Source organism: Pipistrellus kuhlii, unplaced genomic scaffold, assembly GCF_014108245.1.
Source record: "Pipistrellus kuhlii isolate mPipKuh1 unplaced genomic scaffold, mPipKuh1.p scaffold_m20_p_18, whole genome shotgun sequence".
Taxonomy (NCBI): Eukaryota; Metazoa; Chordata; class Mammalia; order Chiroptera; family Vespertilionidae; genus Pipistrellus; species Pipistrellus kuhlii.
In genome coordinates, this window is record NW_023425493.1 from 13,072,780 (window position 1) to 13,092,677 (window position 19,898).

Consider the following 19,898-nt stretch of genomic DNA (forward strand, 5'->3'; position numbering starts at 1 on the left):
CTGCCCAAAGATATCCTCCCGCCCTCAGAGGACAGGCATCTGGCTTGATGGTTGGTCTTTGGCCTGCTCCCAGCCCCTGGGATCATTCACTAGGGCCTGGGCGCCTGCAGGCACCCCAAGCTGCCAATCTCTTTCTTACCCATTCCCAGCAAGACACCCTGGTTACTTATCTCAAGCCTTCTGAGGACACCAGCAAAACACCTTCCTGGGGACGTGGAATTAGCTACGCACGCCCATCACCGGTTCTAAAACTGTCAGCCTTCTTGATCTGGTCCCCGCTGCTTCAGCCTGAGCATTCCTCTGGCTGTTTTCCCTCACCTGCTGCACAGTCACAGCCAGGGATGGCACCTTCCCACCGAGCTTGTTCCTTCTCGCAGCTGTCTTTGGCCGGGCTCTTAATTACCTTGGGGTGTGCCCGTGGTCATTGGTTTGGACATACTGTCATGAAGGGTTGCACTTTACTACATGTAGATTTGGGGGAGTTGTTCATTCTGGCATGTAAGAACATAATGATAAATGGTATTGTATAATTTTTTTTTCTTTTTTAGTTTTACCTAGGAATGTTGACCTTCTTTTCCTTCTTGCTGTTCCCTCCTTGAATAGAATGTTTTGTCCTGTGGGTTCATGGGTCAGATGGGCAGCTTCTGTAGGAAAGGCTTCCATCTATAAAGCAGGTTCGGTGAAAGGACCAAGAAAGAAAAAAAAATAGGAAAAAAAGAAAAATTTAGTTTGGCAAATGCCTCCTGTCTACCCCGGGCCTGACCCAAGAGCACAGGACCTGGTTTCCAAACACACACCCATTCTCATTTATTTTTGTGGCCTACAAGGTGGGGAGGTGAGCATATAGAATGCCCAAAGCAGCAGCTAAGCATATACTAAAATGTGCATCATGGGATGACAATCATGCTAGCTTCATCAGGATTGTCACATGGAATGAGAATCATGTTAGCTTCACCAGAATATTGGGAGGCGGTGTCTATATAGAAGTACCTGTCAGCTCACGTGTGTAGAGCACACATTTGTAGACTAATAGGTTCCATTGACTCAGCACCAATCGTGAAGCTCACATGAACAATTTTACTGATGTAAAAGTCAACAGCTGGATAAAAAATACTCCATGAGTTGGATGTTATCCCCCACTTAACAGATAAAACACACACACACACACACACACACACACACACACAAAAACAAACAAACAAACAAAAAACTGAGGCTCAGATAGCTTAAATAATACACCCAAGGTCACAGAGTCAGTAACTGGCTGAGCAGTGATTGGAAATAGGGTATGACCCCTAGCTTCTCAGTCTTTCCGCAGTTGCCCAGCTGGGGGTGGGTCCAGAAATCCTTATTTTTTAAAAAGTCCCCTTGGTGATGCTGGAGGATTAGCCAGGTCTTGGGAACCCTGCTTCACATCAAACCATCCAGCTATCCCTGTCACCAGTCTGCCTCCCAGCAGCCCTCTCTCCACGTTGGATAACATATTTAAATAGCAATTTCGAAAAACTATGCAGCATATGGATTTTCCTTTTGATCTCAAAATGATGACAAACAGACACTTAAATACTTCATAAAAGAAATATTACCAGAAAAATTATAGAAATCTGGCTTTCAACTTGGTCTTGCTCTAATTTAAACAAAATGCAACTTCTCAGCGTCACCCCCCGCCCCCCATCCCAATAAATCCAAACTGGGAGCTTCCTTCTCCATCCCCTCTGTGTGCTCAGCCTACGCCTGTTTATTTCTAACCGGCTGGTCGTCCTGTATAAAAGCCTGGCAATTAGGGACAGGAGGAGGCTCACTCAAGTCCTATCCCCAGAGCCTCTCCAGTGAATCCCCACCCTGGACTGGAAAGATCCAAGAAAGGGAAGCTGGGAATAATGGACACATATTCTTAGACTAATTGACAAAAGAAAAGGCGTGGGCGGGGGTGGGGGGGAACGGAGGGAGATGTCCATCCCTTAAAGGGTCCCCGCCCCTCTTTTAGGTCCCTGGAGACCCCCCAGTCTCAGGTCGAACGCATCAGCCGGCTGTGGGCACCAGCGTCCCGCAGCAACAGGCTGGCGGCCGCGGTGGCCGCATGGTGTCCCCCAGCTCCGCGCCGCGCCCGGAGCAGGTGGCTGCCCCCTGCGCCAGGCAGGCGTGCGCCGAGCCCCAGCCAGCCCGGTAGGGCTATAGCGCCTGCGGGGGCCCCGGAGGAGGCTGGGGAGCCCAGAGACGGGGACCCCCGGGGCTGCTAGGGCGCGAGGGGCGTGCACTCCGCCCAGAACCCGGCGCCGCCGCTGCAGCAACTCAGGCGCTTGGCCCCTCTGTGTGTCCAGAGGCCGTGGATGGAGGGCTGGGAGGGAGGAGGAGAGCCGAGGAAGCCCGGGCCAGACAGCCCAGCACCACTGAGGGCCGGGAGGGGACACTCCCCAGCCTTCCCTCCTACCCCGAAACTTTCCCATCACACGCAGGCGTGTGCCCCGCGGGTTTCGGCGGCTCCGAGTCGCTATCGGCCAACACACATGTCCCCCGGCACGCGTGCGGAGGAGGGACCCGGTCCACCCGGAGGGACTGGCCTCTAGGGAGGTGGGGGCACCAGGCGGCCTCCCCGCAGCCCAAAGGGACTCCTCGCGCGTGAGGAGGACAAGCCGGCGCTTAAAAACCTGCCAGAGCTCAGAGGGGCAGCGGCGCCCCAGGCTGCGCGTCACTGTGCCCACGGCGCCCCCGCGCGCAGAGGCGTCCCCGTGCACCCCCGCCCGCACCCACCCACCCCACGCCGGCTGCGGCCAGAGCCTGCCTGCCTTTGTACTTAGGTGACCACGACAGATATGCTAATTTGAGCCAAAGAAGAAGGGGTGTAAATTGGGTAAATTCTACTACCTGGCACCCCAAGTACCCAGGGAGAAGGTCCCGTGGTCCCGTCCCCCCCCCCCGTCCCCCCCCCCCCCCCCCCCCCGCTTCCCTAGGCCCTTGGGTCTCCAGCTTCTTCAGGACGGCGAATAAAGCACAATCAGACCCACGTGCGCCCCCCGCTACCCTGTTGGGGTCAGGACCCTTCTAAACCTGAGTCCCCCCCAAAGCCCGGTGGGGGTGGAGAAAGGCAAGCCATTTCGGGGGCAACAGCACCCCTCCTCGCAGGGCGCGCGCGCGGCCTGGCGGGCGCCTGGCCGGCCTGTGCTCGGCCGGCCGAGCGGCTGGATTATGTAAGTAACAGCCCTCCATGTGCTCACCGCCATCTGTTAATATCTTGATATTGGAAAGTTCGGTGCCTGAGGCAAAGCCAGGGCTGGCGGCCCGGAGCTCCCGGCCTCCTCTCTCGCGGGCAGGGAAGGCACCTTCCTTGCTTAGATCGCTTTTGCCCATTTCCCTAAAATCAAGCCGCGGTTTGCCCCCTTCAGACTGACAACCGCTCCCCTCCTCCCCTTCTCCCCGCGGGAGGGCTGTGTTTGTGGGGGAGGAGGGATCTGCTTCCAGGTAACTTCATAGCCATGACCTTTCCATGAATTGATATGTATTTTTAATGACAATTACGGGTTCTTTTTTTAAGCTTTGTGGGGGACTATTATTGGGGAGGGGGCTGTATTGTGTTTTTAAAATGGCTTTTTTTTTTTTTGCCAGCACATAGACCCCAAATTCTTGTAAGGGTTCTATTTCCACTTTTTGGGAGGGATTCGCCTGTTTACTTGGAGAGCTGTTGGTTAAGCAAACATCATTGGGGAGGCTTCTAAAGCAGCGGGGTGGCATTTCACCCCCCCACACCCCCATTCAGACACTTGGGAACAAATTCAGGGTGGGCTTGGGGTCACCCCGGGAGCGGGCAGGGGGTTGCGGGGGTGAGAAGAGGGAGGTCAGTCAGTCTGTCTGCCTCTGGACAGCTCAGAGCAGGCCTGCTTGGAGTTGGTCTTTCTTTCTTTCTTTCTCTTCCCCTCTTCTGGGTGGCCGTGCTGCTGTATGGCCGAAGGTGGGGTGTGTGTGTGTGTGTGTGTGTGTGTGTGTGTGTGTGAGTCCAGGCAAGGATCGCCAGCATCCTCCTTCGCCTGAAATCCACGCCCACGGTCCATGTCTCCACTGGATCTGGTTGAAATGGCCCGAATTGGTTTGTGTAGGATCCGATGACAGTTGTTTGCAAGGTTTTAAATTACTTAAATGCAATCTTCGCTGGGATCCCCCACCTACGGCTTTCAGAAAGAACAGAATGGGGGTTGAAATAACACGGAGGAAATATCAAGGCGACGCGTGTCTAACCCAGAACCAGATGCACAGGCGATTACTGCAAGTTTGACTGAGAACACGCAGATCACCCTTCAGATCAAGGAGTAAACGCAGCCTGTGCGTGGATGGGGTTGGCTGGAAGACTGCTCAGAATTCGGGTTAACTTTTAAGTTGTTGGGGCTGTGCTGGCAGCAGAGAGGAGGGAGGGATTGACCCCTAGGTTTGGCCGCTGGTTTCTCTGGAGATGGAGCCGGCCTCTAGGCGACTGGTCGACTGGTCATCTCTGGGCTGACGGATCGCTTCTCCCCATATCAGAAAGCAAACCGGGAGTCGCAGGAGATAGGGGTCTCCGGCCTCACGCCTTGCTCCAGGGAGGCAGGTGGCGTGAGATCTGGGAGAGCGCCTGGGCTCTGGCAGGAGAGGTTGGCCCAGAGCCTGGCTTGCACGTCGACCCGACCATAGGGAATCCGGGACGGGGGACGGCCCCCGAGGACGCGGCTCACGGAGCCCGGCTGTTGTGGGGACCGAGCTCGCCCGCCCGGCGACGCGCGCTTCAGTTTCAACCCTCAGCTCCTGCGCCCGGGAGCGGGCTGCGAACTGCCAGGGCGGAGCGGGGAGAGCCGCGAGCCTCAGCCGCATAGGCGACGGGTTTGGTGGGGCATGTTCCCTTGTTTGCCAAGCGGGTTACCCCGACTTCAAATCAGGGAGTGAGAAAAAGTACTAAAGCTCCAAGGAAACTTTTCCCGCCGCCGTTAGCTCCCGAGTGGAGCGTGTGTGCAAATGGTATATGGAGCGCTAGGTGCAACTGACATAAACTCAAAGGCTACTCCTCCTAGAGTCTGAATCTTGCCCCTCTGGGCTTCCTTTCCTCTCTCTCCTCCCCCTCCTCCTTCCCTGCCTGCCCTCTTCCCTTTTAAATGTCAAACTGAGCAGATGGTTTGAAGGTGCGGAGGGTATGGATCCTTTACTCCTACCAGTTTATGTACCGGCTACGTGCACACTGGGATGCTTAAAAAAAAATAATAGGAGGAAAAAGAAGGAAAACAGTATCTCCGACCCAAATATTTCTGCTCAAGACACCCGCTTACCTCGAAAGGACCCAGCCAATAGAAACGTTATTCCACACGGCGTTTTAATGGGCATGCTGGTAGAGGATTTCTATTCCCAGCCTAAAATGTCACATCTCCATTAGAAAACTTGGTACAGTAGCCTATCACACAAGTGCGATTGGTGTGTTTGTGCATGTCCGTGTCCTTTCAGTAACGGGGTGTCTGAGGGCTTTGGAAGGGACACAAGGAAGGCTGGGGATGTTCAAGCAAGTCTCCTGTCTTGTCCTGGACACCTAACCTGGACGGCTTGGTTTTCTTTTTCTTCTTTTCAGTGTTTGAATCCCAGTGCCAAAAGTTTCCTACAGGGTATAGAGTTGGACAGAGTAGCATTGCTATTTATTCAAAGAGAATACTCCCTCACAGTTGGATGAATTTGAGGCTGGAATGGTAAATGTCCTAGGAGGGGTGTGTGTGTGTGTGTGTGTGTGTGTGTGTGTGTGTGTTTGCAGAAGCCGGTGGTAGTGTTCCCTGTGTACTTATAACACACCTCATAAACACCCTATTGTCAGGATGCAACATGACTCAACCTTTGATCTGATTAAGTTTGGGGAGACACAGAGCATTTACTTGCCCCCATCCTACCTAAGAAAATAAGTGTCTGTCAACTAAGTATGAATGTGTCTGCTTTGCAGCCAGTGCAAGTCTTAGCATTTTTAAGTCATAAACTTGGTCGCTTTATGAAAAGCCATTTACTGTGCCCTGAGAGAAAGAAGTCCTAGCTGCAGGGCTAACGGTTTGTAACTTGCAAATCCCAAGGAGCTCTTTAAGAGCCACCTTATCTAAAGCAAACTTGCTGGTTATTTTTTCACCCCAGATATGTCAAACCAAAGTGAATTTTCAAAAGCTTTATGTGGGAGCGCCCGATAGTTAAGCATTTGCATTTTCTTACCTAATCAATACATTTTTGAAGTTTGTCACCCAGGATTCAAAGTGATGTAGATTGCGCTTGAAACCCATCTCTGGTTACTCTGGGGTTTGCGACTGAGGGGTAACTTCCAGATAATGTTTGTTCACGCTTTCTTTAAGGCTACCGCGCCTGCCATCCACATAATGTGGTCAGAGGCAGCCAAGGGCAAGGATTGCTCTTGATCATTTCGAGGACAAGAGGTGGACTGGGATTCGGCCAGCGCTGATCATCCCATACCAGATGCCACCGGGCCGGAGTGGAAAACCTCTGGCATCTATAATTTAACCCAAAACCCACCTGTATTTTACAAGTGTCCACCTCCCCCTTTAAAATTCTGCCTTTAAAATTCTGCTAGTGGCCTGTATTCTTGACACTATCTATCCTCATTTTAAAAGTGGAATGATTTCAGGATCCCTACTCCATACCACCCCACCTCCTAAAAACACACACACACAACACTGTTCTCCGGGGCACTTTCCCGTGCCTCCCTCCACCCAAGTCCGAGGAGGAGCAGGGGGCGAACTCCCCTGGCTGTGTCTCCCGGGGAAATGAAGAGGGTGGAGAGGCAGGGCATCCGCGTCCTGGAGGAGCGAGAGGAGGGAGCGGAGCGCCGCTCGCGCCCTCGCCCGCTCTGCATCGCATCGCGCCCGCAGAGGGCTCGCTCTGGCCCCGGCGCGGCAATAGCCGGTGGCCCCGGCGCAGCGGCGGGCGCGGGTGGGGTTGGGGGTAGAGGCCTGGGGTGGAGGCAGGGGAGGGGGAGAAGGAAGGAGGAGCAGCGCGGGGGGAGGGGGGAGCCCTCTCCCCTCCTCTTTTCCCAGCCCTTCACCCCCACCCCTTTTCTCTATAATTTTTTTTCCTCCCCTCCCAAGTTCTCTCGCCTGGCTATCCCCCCTTGCATCCGAAGGCGCCTCGCGATTGGGTGTCGGGGCCGGGTACGTCAGTCAGACTGTGACGTGCAGTCTTCCTGTTTCCTTCAGCTGTGTCTTAAAGTAAATCTTGTCGTGGAGCGCAGCCCTGAGCGGAGGGAGCGCTCGGGCACAGAGTCCAGCCGCGCCGCCGGGGCGAGCGGAGGCGCAGGAGCCTCGCCGCCGGGTCCGCCCACACCCCGTCCTCCTGCTCTGCTCCCGGCGCTCCTCTCCTCTCTTCTTCTCCGCTCGCTCTCTCCCCTCCCCTCCCTCTCCTCTCTCGCCCCGTCACACTCACCGTCCCTTGTCCGATTATTATTACATTCGCCGCCCGCCGGGACCTCCGCCGGGTGCGGGCGCGCGCGTCTCCCTCGCGGCCGCCGGCGGGGAGCGCACCCCACCGCGCGGCTCGGCGCCCCCGCGCCCCGCGTGAGTATCCGCTGTCCCCTCGCCAGTCCCCTCCCCTTTGCCAGAGTCACTTGTGCTGGCTTGTTCCTCAATGGGAAGAAAAGAGGCTCCCAGGACTTAGACGCTTGTCAACATCTTCCCCCCTCCCCTCGCGCACCCCCCCAGGAGAAAACGGGGTGATTTAAATGAACCAGAATCAAATCGCCGGCAACGCCGCCGCCGCGTCCGAGCAGGAGCCTCGGTGGAACTCCGCGCTCCGCTCTCCCCCAGTGACTGAGAGTAAGTGATCCGCTCGCTGCTCGGCTTTTATTTCTTTCTCTTTCTTGCCGGTGCCCGGGTGGCGGTGGCGATGGAGGGGATGGCGGTGCTGGACTGGCCGCTGATCTTGTCACCTTTTGTGTGTCCCGGGCTGGGGTGCGCTGGGGGGCGTCTGGCTTCCTTCCCTCGTCCTCTTGCCCTCGCTGCTCCGGAGAGAGGACCCCCGGAGGGGGGACAGGGGTCGCTTTTTTGTTGTTGTTGTTCGTCTGGATCCCCGCTTTCCGCCGAGCCTCATCCTTCTTCCCCGGTCCCCGGGGTGAAGAAGAAAAGTCCGGGGCCAGCCCCCGCGTCCCTTCTCTTTGTCTACTTTATTACAGCTGCCTTTCTTCCAGGCTCTTCCAATTTGCTTGTCATTTGCATACCTTTCACTTCTCCTTTTTTGAACCCCAGCCGAGGGCCAGGGAGAAGGGAGGGAGGTGGGGAGAGGGAAGAGGGGGCGCTCTGTGACTTTCCTCTCCTAACACCGAAATGTGGAAATCGAGGTTAGGAGGCGGTGGAGAGATGGTCCAGGGGAGATGAGCGCGGCGCCCCGCTCCTGAGCTCCAGGGGAGCCCGGGGTAGGTCAAGTGGAGCGGGGTCAGGCCGCCTCCTGGGGCCTGGAGGGGTCGTGGGGCAGAGGGATTGGTGCCCCGGCGCGGCGGGAGGACCCACAGATCGCGCTCGGGGGCTGGGAGGGGGGTGGGGGGTTCTTGGGCAGGGGACTGGCGAGGCCCAGACTCTCGCAGTCATCGCTTTGGCAGCCCGTGGTGCCGGGCTGCTTGGATCGAGTCCTGGCGGGGTGGTACCTGCAGTTTTGCCCCAGTTTGGACGACGGGGGTGGAAGGAAAGGAGAGGTGAGAGTCCTTGTTAATGGGAAGAAGAGTGAGTGTGGATGGGGCGGGAAGAGCTGCTATCTTGCCTGGACAGACGGGGTGGGGTGGGGGTCTGTGGGTGGGCGGCGGGGTTGAGAGGAGACATCACCCAAAGTCCAGTTTAGCGAGTTGTTGGTCCTAGGGCTGTGGCAGCCAGTTACTCCTCCTGCTCAAGCTGAAGCCGCTGGAGAGAGTGTGGATTTGCGATGGGGGAGTCGGTTTTGAGAGACTGGAGGTCTCCCGCCCCCTTTCAGCTCTTTGGAAGTTGAGTCCTCCAGGCCGGTGGGGAAAAAGGAGAAGGCAGGTTTAGGCAGTCAGTCTCCTTAAATAGCCCAAGGAGGCAGGTAGGAGTGTGAAAGTGCTGCTGTTCTTGGCAGTCCCGAGCCCTACTCTGCCTGGGGGGAGGCTGGGAACTCACCTGCTTGTTTTAATTTTTTTTCCAAGAAGGTCTGTGTTGTCTCCTTGAGCTTAAAAAAACAGACCGCGTACAGGATGGCCTTCTCTCAAAGTCAAGGCTAGAAGTTTTCTTCTCGTGTTCTCTCTCTCTCTCTCTCTCTCTCTCTCTCTCTCTCTCTCTCTCTCTCTCTCTCTCTCTCTCTCTCTCTCTCTCTCACCTATGCCCTCCCATAAAAAAAAATCCCTTTCCTAAACTAGGTAGGCAGAGGTCTGTTAGCAGAATGCGCGTGAGCAGGGCCTGACAGGTGTGTTGTGTCAAGAAAGACAGGTGCAAATTTCCTCTGTGTCTGTGTGTGTCTGTGCAGTTCCAGACCACAATGCATGCCCCGGGGTTGTAGAGATTTATGAATTTATGGTTGCCCTGGTTAATAGGATTGTCCAGGCTAATGGGAATGGGCTGTTGTTATGTTTTGAGCCCTTGCCATGTGAGTTCTTTGGTTGGGGGTAGGGGACACGTTTGTGTGTGCGTGTGTGTTTATTTTTCTTAAGGATGTTGGCAGGCGGCTGCTGAGGCTGTGTCTCAGGCTTCTGTCTGCCAGGCGGCTGAAAGTACTCCCACTTCAGGCAGCAGGTGGAGGGAGATTGACTTTCCCTTTGCTTCCCTCCAGTTTATGTCTATCTCCCAGGTCTGTGGGGGGGAGGGCGGGGGGGAGAGCTGTCGTGTGTGTGTGTGTGTGTGTGTGTGTGTGTGTGTGTGTGTGTGTTTTGGACAGCCGTGGGTGATGTGTGTAACTGCCAAGAATACCAAAGTCAGTTTGAAAGTGTGACTGTTGTGAAAGCTTATCTTTTTAGTGTGTGCTTTCTCTCTGCCCAGAAAGAATAGGTATGTGCATGAACTCTTTCAAGTCATATGTTAAATATTCTCATAAAGTGGAATGAGCCTGTCATTGTACCAGACATGTGCCAGATGTCCTAGTTATTACTTTGATGGGGAAGGGAAATCTCAAGTACGTGAGAGGTAACTGCTTTTCTGTTGGATGCAAGATGCGGGCAGTCAGTTCTGTGAAGAGTTCCTTACAAGAACTTCTGAGTATTTTCGAAATGAAAAGGGCTGTACGTGGTGAGGAAGTCAAAAGGGGAGTATTTGGGTTAACCTGTCCATGCAACATAACACGGCTATGTTTATGTAATGGTAACACAGACGAAGGTAAGGACTGTGGCTTAATGCGTGAAGGGAGATGTTGAGAATTTAATGTAAGCACTGTATCTGGATTCTTCATACTTGATCTGTACTTTTTTTTTTCCTTTACACAGGTGACTTCTTGAGTTGCATAGAATTAGGTTGGATGGTGGATGGTTTTTGTTGGTTTTGTTGCTTGGGCGATGCTCATTGTTTCGTGGAAATGAGATAATATGTGCTATTTATTCTTCCGACTTAAGCATCAAAGTTTCCCTCCAATACTTTCCTTGGGTGGCTCTGAAGTTCTTTCATAATTGAAATGTCCTCTATGGATATGTTCTGCTTGTTTTTTAATAGAGGTTATCTGTGCTTGGCACTTAGTGATATTTTTATGTGTCCATTATGCAGAATTCTATTTAGTTTAATCACCACCTTGTGGGGGGAAAGTCATGCACACATAACATGTATCTTTGTTCCCACTTTATTCATTTCCTAGCATCAGCCCTCTACAAGTGGCACTTGCGATCTTAAAACATAAGGTAGCTGCCAGGTTGGCCATTTATTTGTTCAAAGCACAAACAGGCCTTTCCCCCTGAATTTATTATATCATTTCAGGAATTGTCTTGCATTTGCAACTTATTATATAAGAAATGTTTAAGGTTTAGGATTAACAAAGGAAATTATAAAATGTTACTGATTTCATAATATGAAGATGGATTGTGCATGCTATGTTGTTAGAGGATTCTAATTAAGAACCTACCGTATACAAATTGGAAAGAACATATATACACAAGGAATTTCTCAAATCTTATTGCCTAGAGTATGCTAAAGCTTCGGAGGACATTTGGAGTATTTTAAATTTCAACAAAAAGGAAAAAAATGTGTCTTTTTTTGAGATTACATCTCACTCTGATTTACTAACTCTTTTTAAATAAGTAGAAATAAATATTTTAGGCTTGTCTCAAAAATGTTGTGTTCACTTTGCTGGTGAAAAATGTATGGGATTTTTGATAGGATGGAGGCATTTTAAATGAAATGGTTATGATTTGAGAACTCAATGATAATAGGAAATTTTAAAATCTGATACAAGGTTTTGACAATGCAATCTCAGTTCACTGAAATATTAACTTACGTCAAGTGAGTCTTTAAAGAGTAAACATAAAAGGTTTCCTTAACCTGCTAGCAGGCAGAAATACCTCCAAAGGAAAAGTTGCTAATTAGCAAAAATGAAGGGGACAGTGAAGATTTGGGGGAAGGCGTAAGCTACCTAAATCAAATCATCAGATTTTCCCCCCTTTGAATTACTGATTCCCAGATTAATTTATTAATGATAATTCCATTTGAAATTTCATAACCAGGTTGATCCAAGTAGATGAGGGACCTATTCAAAGATTGTTTTCTAAAAGAAGTAAAGTGTAATTGAGCAATTTCTTAATTTTTATTTTTATTATTATTATTATTTTTTATCAATGAAGACAGATAATCTAAAGAATCCAAACAGGAAACCATGCCAACCTTACAATTGCCCTGCCTCACAAAAGATTTGTCTGAACTATCTGGATAATTACTGTAATGAAACACTTCTTTGTCCAGAATAAGGACTCCAGGTAGAAGCATAAAAGTTGCACTCCCCTCCCACAAACAAGTTCTTGATTCAAGTCAGAGCACTTAACCACTTTCTACTTCACACCAGAGTGTTCCTTAAAAATGCTTCACTGAAAATTATTCTCTACTCACATCAAGTCATCAGCTTCCTTAGGATTATGTTAAATAGAATGTCAGATCACTCCAATGTTAATTAAGAATCTTTGGGAGTAATTAAAATCGGACTTGATTGTACCTGGATACTTATTCTTATATTTTACTAGAAGGATCTGCTGTGCTAAGATATCCGTTGCATAAGAATTATTAGAGCACTTGTGCCTAAGGGTACAACAAAAATATTTAACAGTGAAAAATATTCTCTAGAGACGTTCACCTTAATTAAAGAGGAGTTTACAGGAGTAGATTATGTATATCTAATCAATAATACATTGGAGTTCAAATTCAATGTCAGTAATATTCTGCATACTGGCTGATACTCAGGTTCACCCCTGCTGTTCAGGAAGTTTCGGATTGCCTGGTACAACTCAAAATTAATGTTGAAATTAAAATACAAGATGATAATAATGCTGGGGGAAATAGAAGGTAGCAGGAAAATAGGAAGACCAAATATGAGATGGATTGGCTCCATAAAAAGAAGCCATAGGCAGGACTCTACAGAAGCTGTGCAGGGATGTTGAAGACTGGACATTTCGGTCATCACTCATTCTTAGTGTCTCCAGGAGTTGAAGCTGACTTAACGTACATAACACACACAGGAATCAATAAGAATTGTAGCTGAGACATTCTGGTTTAGTACATATGTTGAAAAATAAAAGACTTTTTAAAAATCCTAATGGACAGGACAATATCAATGATAAAGTCACTCGATAGCAGTTTCTAAATTCTGAATTGGGAAACCGTGGAAGTGCTTTGAAAGTATTTTCAAGTGATTAAATTTACATTATACTAATTTAACTGTGTTTCTTATGTGGTAATAATATATAATGTGTGTGTGTGTGTGTGTGTGTATATATATATATATCCTGTTTGTGAGACATTATGATAGTGAAATACTATGTCAACTAGTTATAATTATTTAGTGTCCCCGTAGCCTCCATAGGTTATAAACCTACAGTGTACGAGTACAATTATTTCTAAGTATAGGTCCAAGCTATATGGAGAGATATATTTCTTCTATTAGTGTAATCCCTTGTCTTGCTCGATTATATAATTTTTGCCGTTTGTTTCATCCTATTTATTATGTCTCAGCTGGGTATGGTACAGCAAGACCTAAAAGTAATTAAACTCTCTTAGCACACAACAGAAACGGATCATGATTTAGTCTAAAAAATGCTGACTGATTGAAAGGGAACAGCAAAAAAAAACCAGAGTAGTTTGGTGAATTCGGAGGAAGTTCAGGCTGTTTTTCTTCAAAGATCCAACAAGCACGTTTAGCACTATTCTCCACTGAAGACGAGGGAGAATATCAATTCTTTCCACCTTAGGAAGAGCACAGCCCTCCTCTTGGCTCTGGCAGGAGGCAGGGGTGCAGCTGTTGAGACCTGGGCTGGATGAGAGGAAGTGCAGTTGACGCAGAGGTAAATGGCAGCTGGGAAAGGAAGGATGCCTGGGGATGACCTTGTGCTCATCTCTTGCACAGCCTGTCACGTCTGAGCCTCTGGTGCAGAGGTGCTCCTCCCACAGCAAGGATGGGGAGCAGCACAATCTCCCGTTTGGGTGTGAAGGTGAACGGGGAGAAAAACACTGCAGAAAGTTGGGTCAGTGTATTGACTGGAGATCCGTGTGCTTTGCAGGTGACATTAAAGAGGGAAGGATTTGTACACAAAGAGAATTAAATTTTTAAAATAGTGGCAATGAGCTCCGCTTTTGGAAAGCTGAACTGCATGCAGAAAAGACCTCTCCCTCAATATGCAAGTGTTTCTGAGAATTCACTGTCATCTTTTTTCTTGTTTGTTTCACTCAGTCTTTCCTCCTCTCCCTCCCACCTGACAGCTACACCGGGTTTATCAGATCTAACGTGTTAGTGAGAGATCTGTCGTTGCATCTTTGTATTTCTGAAACCAATTTTATCAGTATTGTGTGAGGAGTCCAATTTTCCCAAAATTGACATTGAACTCAGTACTGAAGTTATTAAGGCTTGTTTCCATTCCAAATTCAGAAAATTCTTACCTTGAGGCATACAAAAAGTATTCTATTCTCAAACATACAAATATATATGTATACATACATATTGATATGCACATACCCATATATGTATATACGCACATATATGAAGAGGCATCCTACTGCTTTCACGAGATTCTAAAACAGGCTCTTTTAAAATGTTGTAGCTTCACACAGGAACCAGAAGCAAGGTCTGCATGATGAAATCTCTCTCGCTTTAAAAAAAAAAAAAAATACATGCTGCCATCTAAGCACTGAGCATTTTCTTGATTTTTTACAGGTTATTTCATGCTGAAATCACGCCTATTTGCATGGATAGCCATTCTTTAAAACTAGCCACAGATGCAGTCCTGGGGAGCACGTAGATGTTTTCACAGGTGAACCGAAAGAGATGGGAGCGGTTCCAAGCTCTCCGCACGCTGCCTTTGGCAATGGACCCTGTTATTGTGAAGATGTGCTCTGTTAGGCAAACGTGAAGTTTAACATTAGATAAACCCTGGGTGAAAAAAATATCCTCATTTCCCCCACAAAACATTAATTGTAAGCAAGAAAAAAAAAGATGTGACATCTCACATGTATGCCACGTGTGGGGTTAGCATCACTAGTTAATAAGTCACAAAATATGGCAAAACGCAAGGAGGGATGTTCTCTTTTTTACATTGTGTTCCCGAGAAACAATGGAAGTTCAAAGGCAGAAAAGGTATTTCCTTTCTCACATATATTGGAGTCATTCTATTTTCTTTCTTCTTCATACATCTTTCTTTTTTTTTTTTTTTTTTTTGTCTTTATTTCTGTGGGTTTTTTTTTTTTCCTTACATCCAGCATATGAAATAAGATTCACAAGTGATGTACGATGAAGAGTTTCTTTAAGCATGAGGAGCATTTTTGTGGCAGATTTTAGCAGAAGAAAACTAGTCCTGAAGATATATTTATCCTTGCCTAATTCAATTTATTGATTTCTAAAATGTAACATGTCGTCCTTTTGCAGTGAGTTCAACTTGATAATTTAAGTAATCAGAAGGGCATCATGGAAATTTTTAAATAGTCTCATACTTACATTAAAAAACCCAAAAGATACAATCTTCAATAGTGATTTTACTAATATAAAAATGCATATTATGCTAAATAAGCAGACTTGTAATAGTAGTATTTGTGCAGTGATTTCAATGTGAAATTGGCCATTTATGTTGGCAAGATGCTGATGGGGCTGTTCTCATTTCATTTCACATTTGACAAAAATATTTTAAAATTTGGTAACAAAGGGTGTGTTTTAAATATTTGCCTTTACTTTAGTGCTCTTTTCATAGCCTTAAAATCACAATAATTTTAATGCAGAAATGGAATTTTGCATCCCAATTTGACCCAGCCTCAAAATTAAATCCTATTTCTTAAGTACAGCTCACTTCCATCTTCTTTTGTAATGTGAATCTGACTGCCCAAAATCTAATCAATTGGTTGTCAGAGGCTGTGTACTTATAATCTACTATTTCTTCTGACGATAAACAGTATCATTTTAGGCATTTGTGAAAGAGAATCATATTACTGGTGCTTAAGCAGTTTTGGCTTTTTTATTTTTTTTAATCTTAATCCATCTTAAACCAGTGGAGCAGAAATATTTAAAAATGTTTCATTTCAAGCAGAGTGCATAATAAATTTCAATAATTGTAATGTGCCATAAATCCCAGAGCCTATGCATTTTGTATTTGATTCAGGATTGAGGTCAGGAAATTTGGAGAAATTTAAAGAAAATGATTCATCAGTCCTTTTGTTCTGTTGGCCAGGGTCCCGGGATTCTTGAGCTGTGCCCAGCTGACGAGCTTTTGAAGATGGCACAATAACTGCCCAGTGATGCCTGACCATGACAGCACAGCCCTCTTAAGCCGGCAGACCAAGAGGAGAAGAGTTGACATTGGAGTGAAAAGGACGGTAGGGACAGCATCTGCATTTTTTGCTAAGGCGAGAGCCACGTTTTTTAGTGCCATGAATCCCCAAGGTTCCGAGCAGGATGTTGAGTATTCGGTGGTGCAGCATGCAGATGGGGAGAAGTCAAATGTGCTCCGCAAGCTGCTGAAGAGGGCGAACTCGTATGAAGATGCCATGATGCCTTTTCCAGGAGCAACCATAATTTCCCAGCTGTTGAAAAATAACATGAACAAAAATGGTGGCACGGAGCCCAGTTTCCAAGCCAGCGGTCTCTCCAGCACGGGCTCCGAAGTACATCAGGAGGATATATGCAGCAACTCTTCAAGAGACAGCCCCCCAGAGTGTCTTTCCCCCTTTGGCAGGCCTACTATGAGCCAGTTTGATATGGATCGCTTGTGTGACGAGCACCTGAGAGCAAAGCGCGCCCGGGTGGAGAATATCATCCGGGGGATGAGCCATTCCCCCAGCGTGGCGTTAAGGGGCAATGAAAATGAAAGAGAGATGGCCCCGCAGTCTGTGAGTCCCCGGGAAAGTTACCGGGAAAACAAACGCAAGCAAAAGCTGCCCCAGCAGCAGCAGCAGAGTTTCCAGCAGCTGGTTTCAGCCCGAAAGGAACAGAAGCGAGAGGAGCGCCGACAGCTGAAACAGCAGCTGGAGGACATGCAGAAACAGCTGCGCCAGCTGCAGGAAAAGTTCTACCAAATCTATGACAGCACTGATTCTGAAAATGATGAAGATGGTAACCTGTCTGAAGACAGCATGCGCTCGGAGATGCTGGATGCCCGGGCCCAGGACTCCGTAGGGAGGTCAGATAACGAGATGTGCGAGCTAGACCCGGGACAGTTCATTGACCGAGCCCGGGCCCTGATCAGGGAGCAGGAGATGGCTGAGAACAAGCCCAAGCGAGAAGGCAGTAACAAAGAGAGAGACCACGGGCCAAACTCCTTACAACCGGAAGGCAAACATTTGGCCGAGACCTTGAAACAGGAGCTGAACTCTGCCATGTCGCAAGTGGTGGACACGGTGGTCAAAGTCTTTTCGGCCAAGCCCTCCCGCCAGGTTCCTCAGGTCTTCCCCCCTCTCCAGATCCCCCAGGCCCGGTTCGCAGTCAATGGGGAAAACCACAATTTCCACACCGCCAACCAGCGCCTGCAGTGCTTTGGCGACGTCATCATTCCGAACCCCCTGGACACCTTCGGCAACGTGCAGATGCCCAGCTCCACAGACCAGACGGAAGCACTGCCCCTGGTGGTCCGCAAGAACTCCTCCGACCAGTCTGCCTCCGGCCCGCCCACCGGCGGCCACCACCAGCCCCTGCACCAGTCGCCTCTCTCTGCCACGGCGGGCTTCACCACCTCCACCTTCCGCCACCCTTTCCCCCTCCCCTTGATGGCCTACCCGTTTCAGGGTCCATTAGGTGCTCCCTCTGGCTCCTTCTCGGGGAAAGACAGAGTGTCCCCCGAGTCCTTGGACTTAACTAGGGAGACGACGAGTCTGAGGACCAAGATGTCATCCCACCACCTGAGCCACCACCCTTGTTCACCAGCACACCCACCCAGCACGGCGGAGGGACTCTCCTTGTCCCTCATCAAGTCCGAGTGTGGCGACCTGCAAGACATGTCTGAGATCTCACCTTATTCAGGAAGTGCAATATCCTTTTCTTTTCCCCTCCAGGAAAACCAAACAAAATAAAGGCTTCCCAACGGGCGGGTCAGGTGCACAGCACATGTAGAATAATGTAGGTTAGCACCTTCTGAAGAATCCATTCATTCCTGTGACTCAATGTAAGTTTTAGCAACAGGCCTGAGGCACTTCTAATGGCACAAAACCTCCCCAACTATTAAACCAACACCTTTGCAATTTTTACAAGTTGTGAACTGTCCCCAAAGAGCTGGTATTTAATATTATGCTTTATCAGCAGTGTTTTTCTGCTGTTCTTCCTGTATTCTCTTCTTATCCTTTTATTTTTTTTAATAAAATTTATTTATTGATTGATTGATTTAGATATTTTTATTGATTTCAGAGAGGAAGGAAGAGATAGAAACAGCAAAGATGAGAGAGAAGCATCAATCAGCTACCTCCTACACACCCCACACTGGGCATGTGCCCTGACTGGGAATTGAACCATGACCTTCTCGTTCATAGGTCAATGCTCAACCACTGAGACAGGCCTGCTGGGCTTAAATATATATATTTTTTTATTTCAGAGAGGAAGGCAGAGGGGAGGGAGAGAGAGAAGCATCAATGATTGGCTGCCTCATGCATGCCCCCTACTGGGGATCAAGCCTACAACCCTGGCATGTGCCCTTGATCGGAATCGAACCCGGGACCCTGTAGTCCGCAGGCCCATGCTCTATCACTGAGCCAAACCAGCTGGGGCTACCTTTTTTTAAAAATTTATTTATTTATTTATTTATTTATTTATTTAATTTTTTTTTTTTAAGAGTAAAATCAGAGATAGAAAGAAATCTCATTGTAATATTGAATTCTATCAGATATATAATTTTTAAGAAATGGAAAGTTTTAGTATGGAGTGAAAAGTCAGTGTCAGATGCCATAAAAAGAATTCTCCCTTTAAGCCCTGAACAGCTTCCTGGGCTGTTTAAAGAAGGCTTGATTCAGCCTGGTGAAGAGTGCTGTGCTCGTGGGAGAGAGAGGGGTGTGGGAGGGGAGGTGGACTCTCCCTTTAATCCTGGAGCGAGACGCGGTTTTTTAAAGGAAACGCACAGGTACTGATTTATTCAGGCCGCATCGGCCTCTCGTTCACCAAGGTCTGTTCTTTGGGGCTGGTGCAGCTGCCTTCCATGCATGATTAACCTCTGTTCAGCCATACACTGAAATCTTTTGTCCTAACATACACAAAGCAAATTATTTTGGAAAGCGAGAGAGCACAATTAAATATAAAACTCAAGCTGTATTCGACTTAAAAAATGGCTCTTTTTATGACTCTTTTATATTTTGAACCTGACTTTGATGTAGAGAAGCCAGTTACATAGTTTATTGGATCTGTCCTGCACTCTGGCTATTTTTAATTGATGATTTTCCCCCCCTCTATAAATTGGTCCTTGCAGTAAATTCTTAAGAATCTTGTTGGTCATTGATGTTCTGGGTCGTAGACTAGTCGCTTTGGGGGGAGGGAGGGCAGGTAGAGAGGCATGTTTCTTTCATAATAAATTGCCATATGGGTATAACATTTAGCAATTAAGTTGGCTGTTGCTAAATTAAGGATTTTTGAGCAATCATCTTGATGACTAGAAATTGACATTTTAGTAGGTAAACCCACTCAGGAGGCTGCCACTTGAGTGCAAAGTCCCAGCTCTGGTGGAAATAAATGTGTTTTCCCAGGTAGTGAAGGTCGTCCTTCCAGCCAAATCTTAGGATACTGGTAAAGATTTCTGATAAGGTGAATGGGAATCACTAGCAGGAGACCTGCTTGGGCAGCTAGCAGAGTGTCTCTCTCTGGCAAAGAAGAGAATCATGTCATGAGAGAAAGCAAGAGAAAGATGTTGAGGACCTAGCTTTATAAATAGAAACTGAGTGTTGGTTTGGTTTCAGATTTAACTTCTACCGCTCAAAGACCTAAAATCTAACCCATTGGTCATGCATCAGAGCTGTGCCAAGCACCATACTTTACCTGTGATGAGCAGGCAATGAACAAGCAGAATGATTGGAATATAGTTATGTGTGATGAGACAGGCAAAGTAAGACATAAGGACTGGATTTTTTTTACCCTTTGTAGGCTGAGCATCTTCCAAAGTTCATGTTCATACCAGACTACTGTCCAAAGCTCAACCCCATCTCTTCAGAGAGCCTCTAGCACAGTGGTCGGCAAACTCATTAGTCAACAGAGCCACATATCAACAGTATAATGATTGAAATTTCTTTTGAGAGCCAAATTTTTTAAACATAAACTATATAGGTACATTATTATTAACT

The 19,898-nt window shown here is 48.1% G+C and overlaps 1 protein-coding gene and 1 long non-coding RNA gene across 11 annotated transcripts in view; one reads left to right on the forward strand and one right to left on the reverse strand.

The window, feature by feature from the left end:
• Nucleotides 1-9,620, reverse strand: part of LOC118721220 — a 195,497-nt gene extending 185,877 nt beyond the window's left edge. The window contains exons 1-4 of one of the 5 annotated variants that reach the window (XR_006741935.1): nucleotides 6,196-6,538; nucleotides 5,286-5,605; nucleotides 991-1,099; nucleotides 555-663 (exon numbers count right to left, since the gene is read on the reverse strand). This is a non-coding gene — a long non-coding RNA (uncharacterized LOC118721220). Of the gene's footprint in view, nucleotides 1-554; nucleotides 664-990; nucleotides 1,100-5,285; nucleotides 6,539-8,804 lie in introns of those variants that run through there. The other 4 variants (XR_006741934.1, XR_006741937.1, XR_006741938.1 and 1 more) reach the window with 4 other exon arrangements.
• Nucleotides 7,088-19,898, forward strand: part of PROX1 (prospero homeobox 1) — a 54,881-nt gene continuing 42,070 nt past the window's right edge. For 3 of the 6 annotated variants that reach the window (XM_036441963.2, XM_036441964.2, XM_045583130.1), the window contains exons 1-2: nucleotides 7,656-7,805; nucleotides 15,821-17,612. In XM_036441963.2, the coding sequence (XP_036297856.1) occupies nucleotides 15,888-17,612 (1,725 nt within the window). In that variant the 5' untranslated portion in view covers nucleotides 7,656-7,805; nucleotides 15,821-15,887. Of the gene's footprint in view, nucleotides 7,146-7,655; nucleotides 7,806-8,070; nucleotides 8,402-13,271; nucleotides 13,454-15,820; nucleotides 17,613-19,898 lie in introns of those variants that run through there. The other 3 variants (XM_045583128.1, XM_045583127.1, XM_045583129.1) reach the window with 3 other exon arrangements.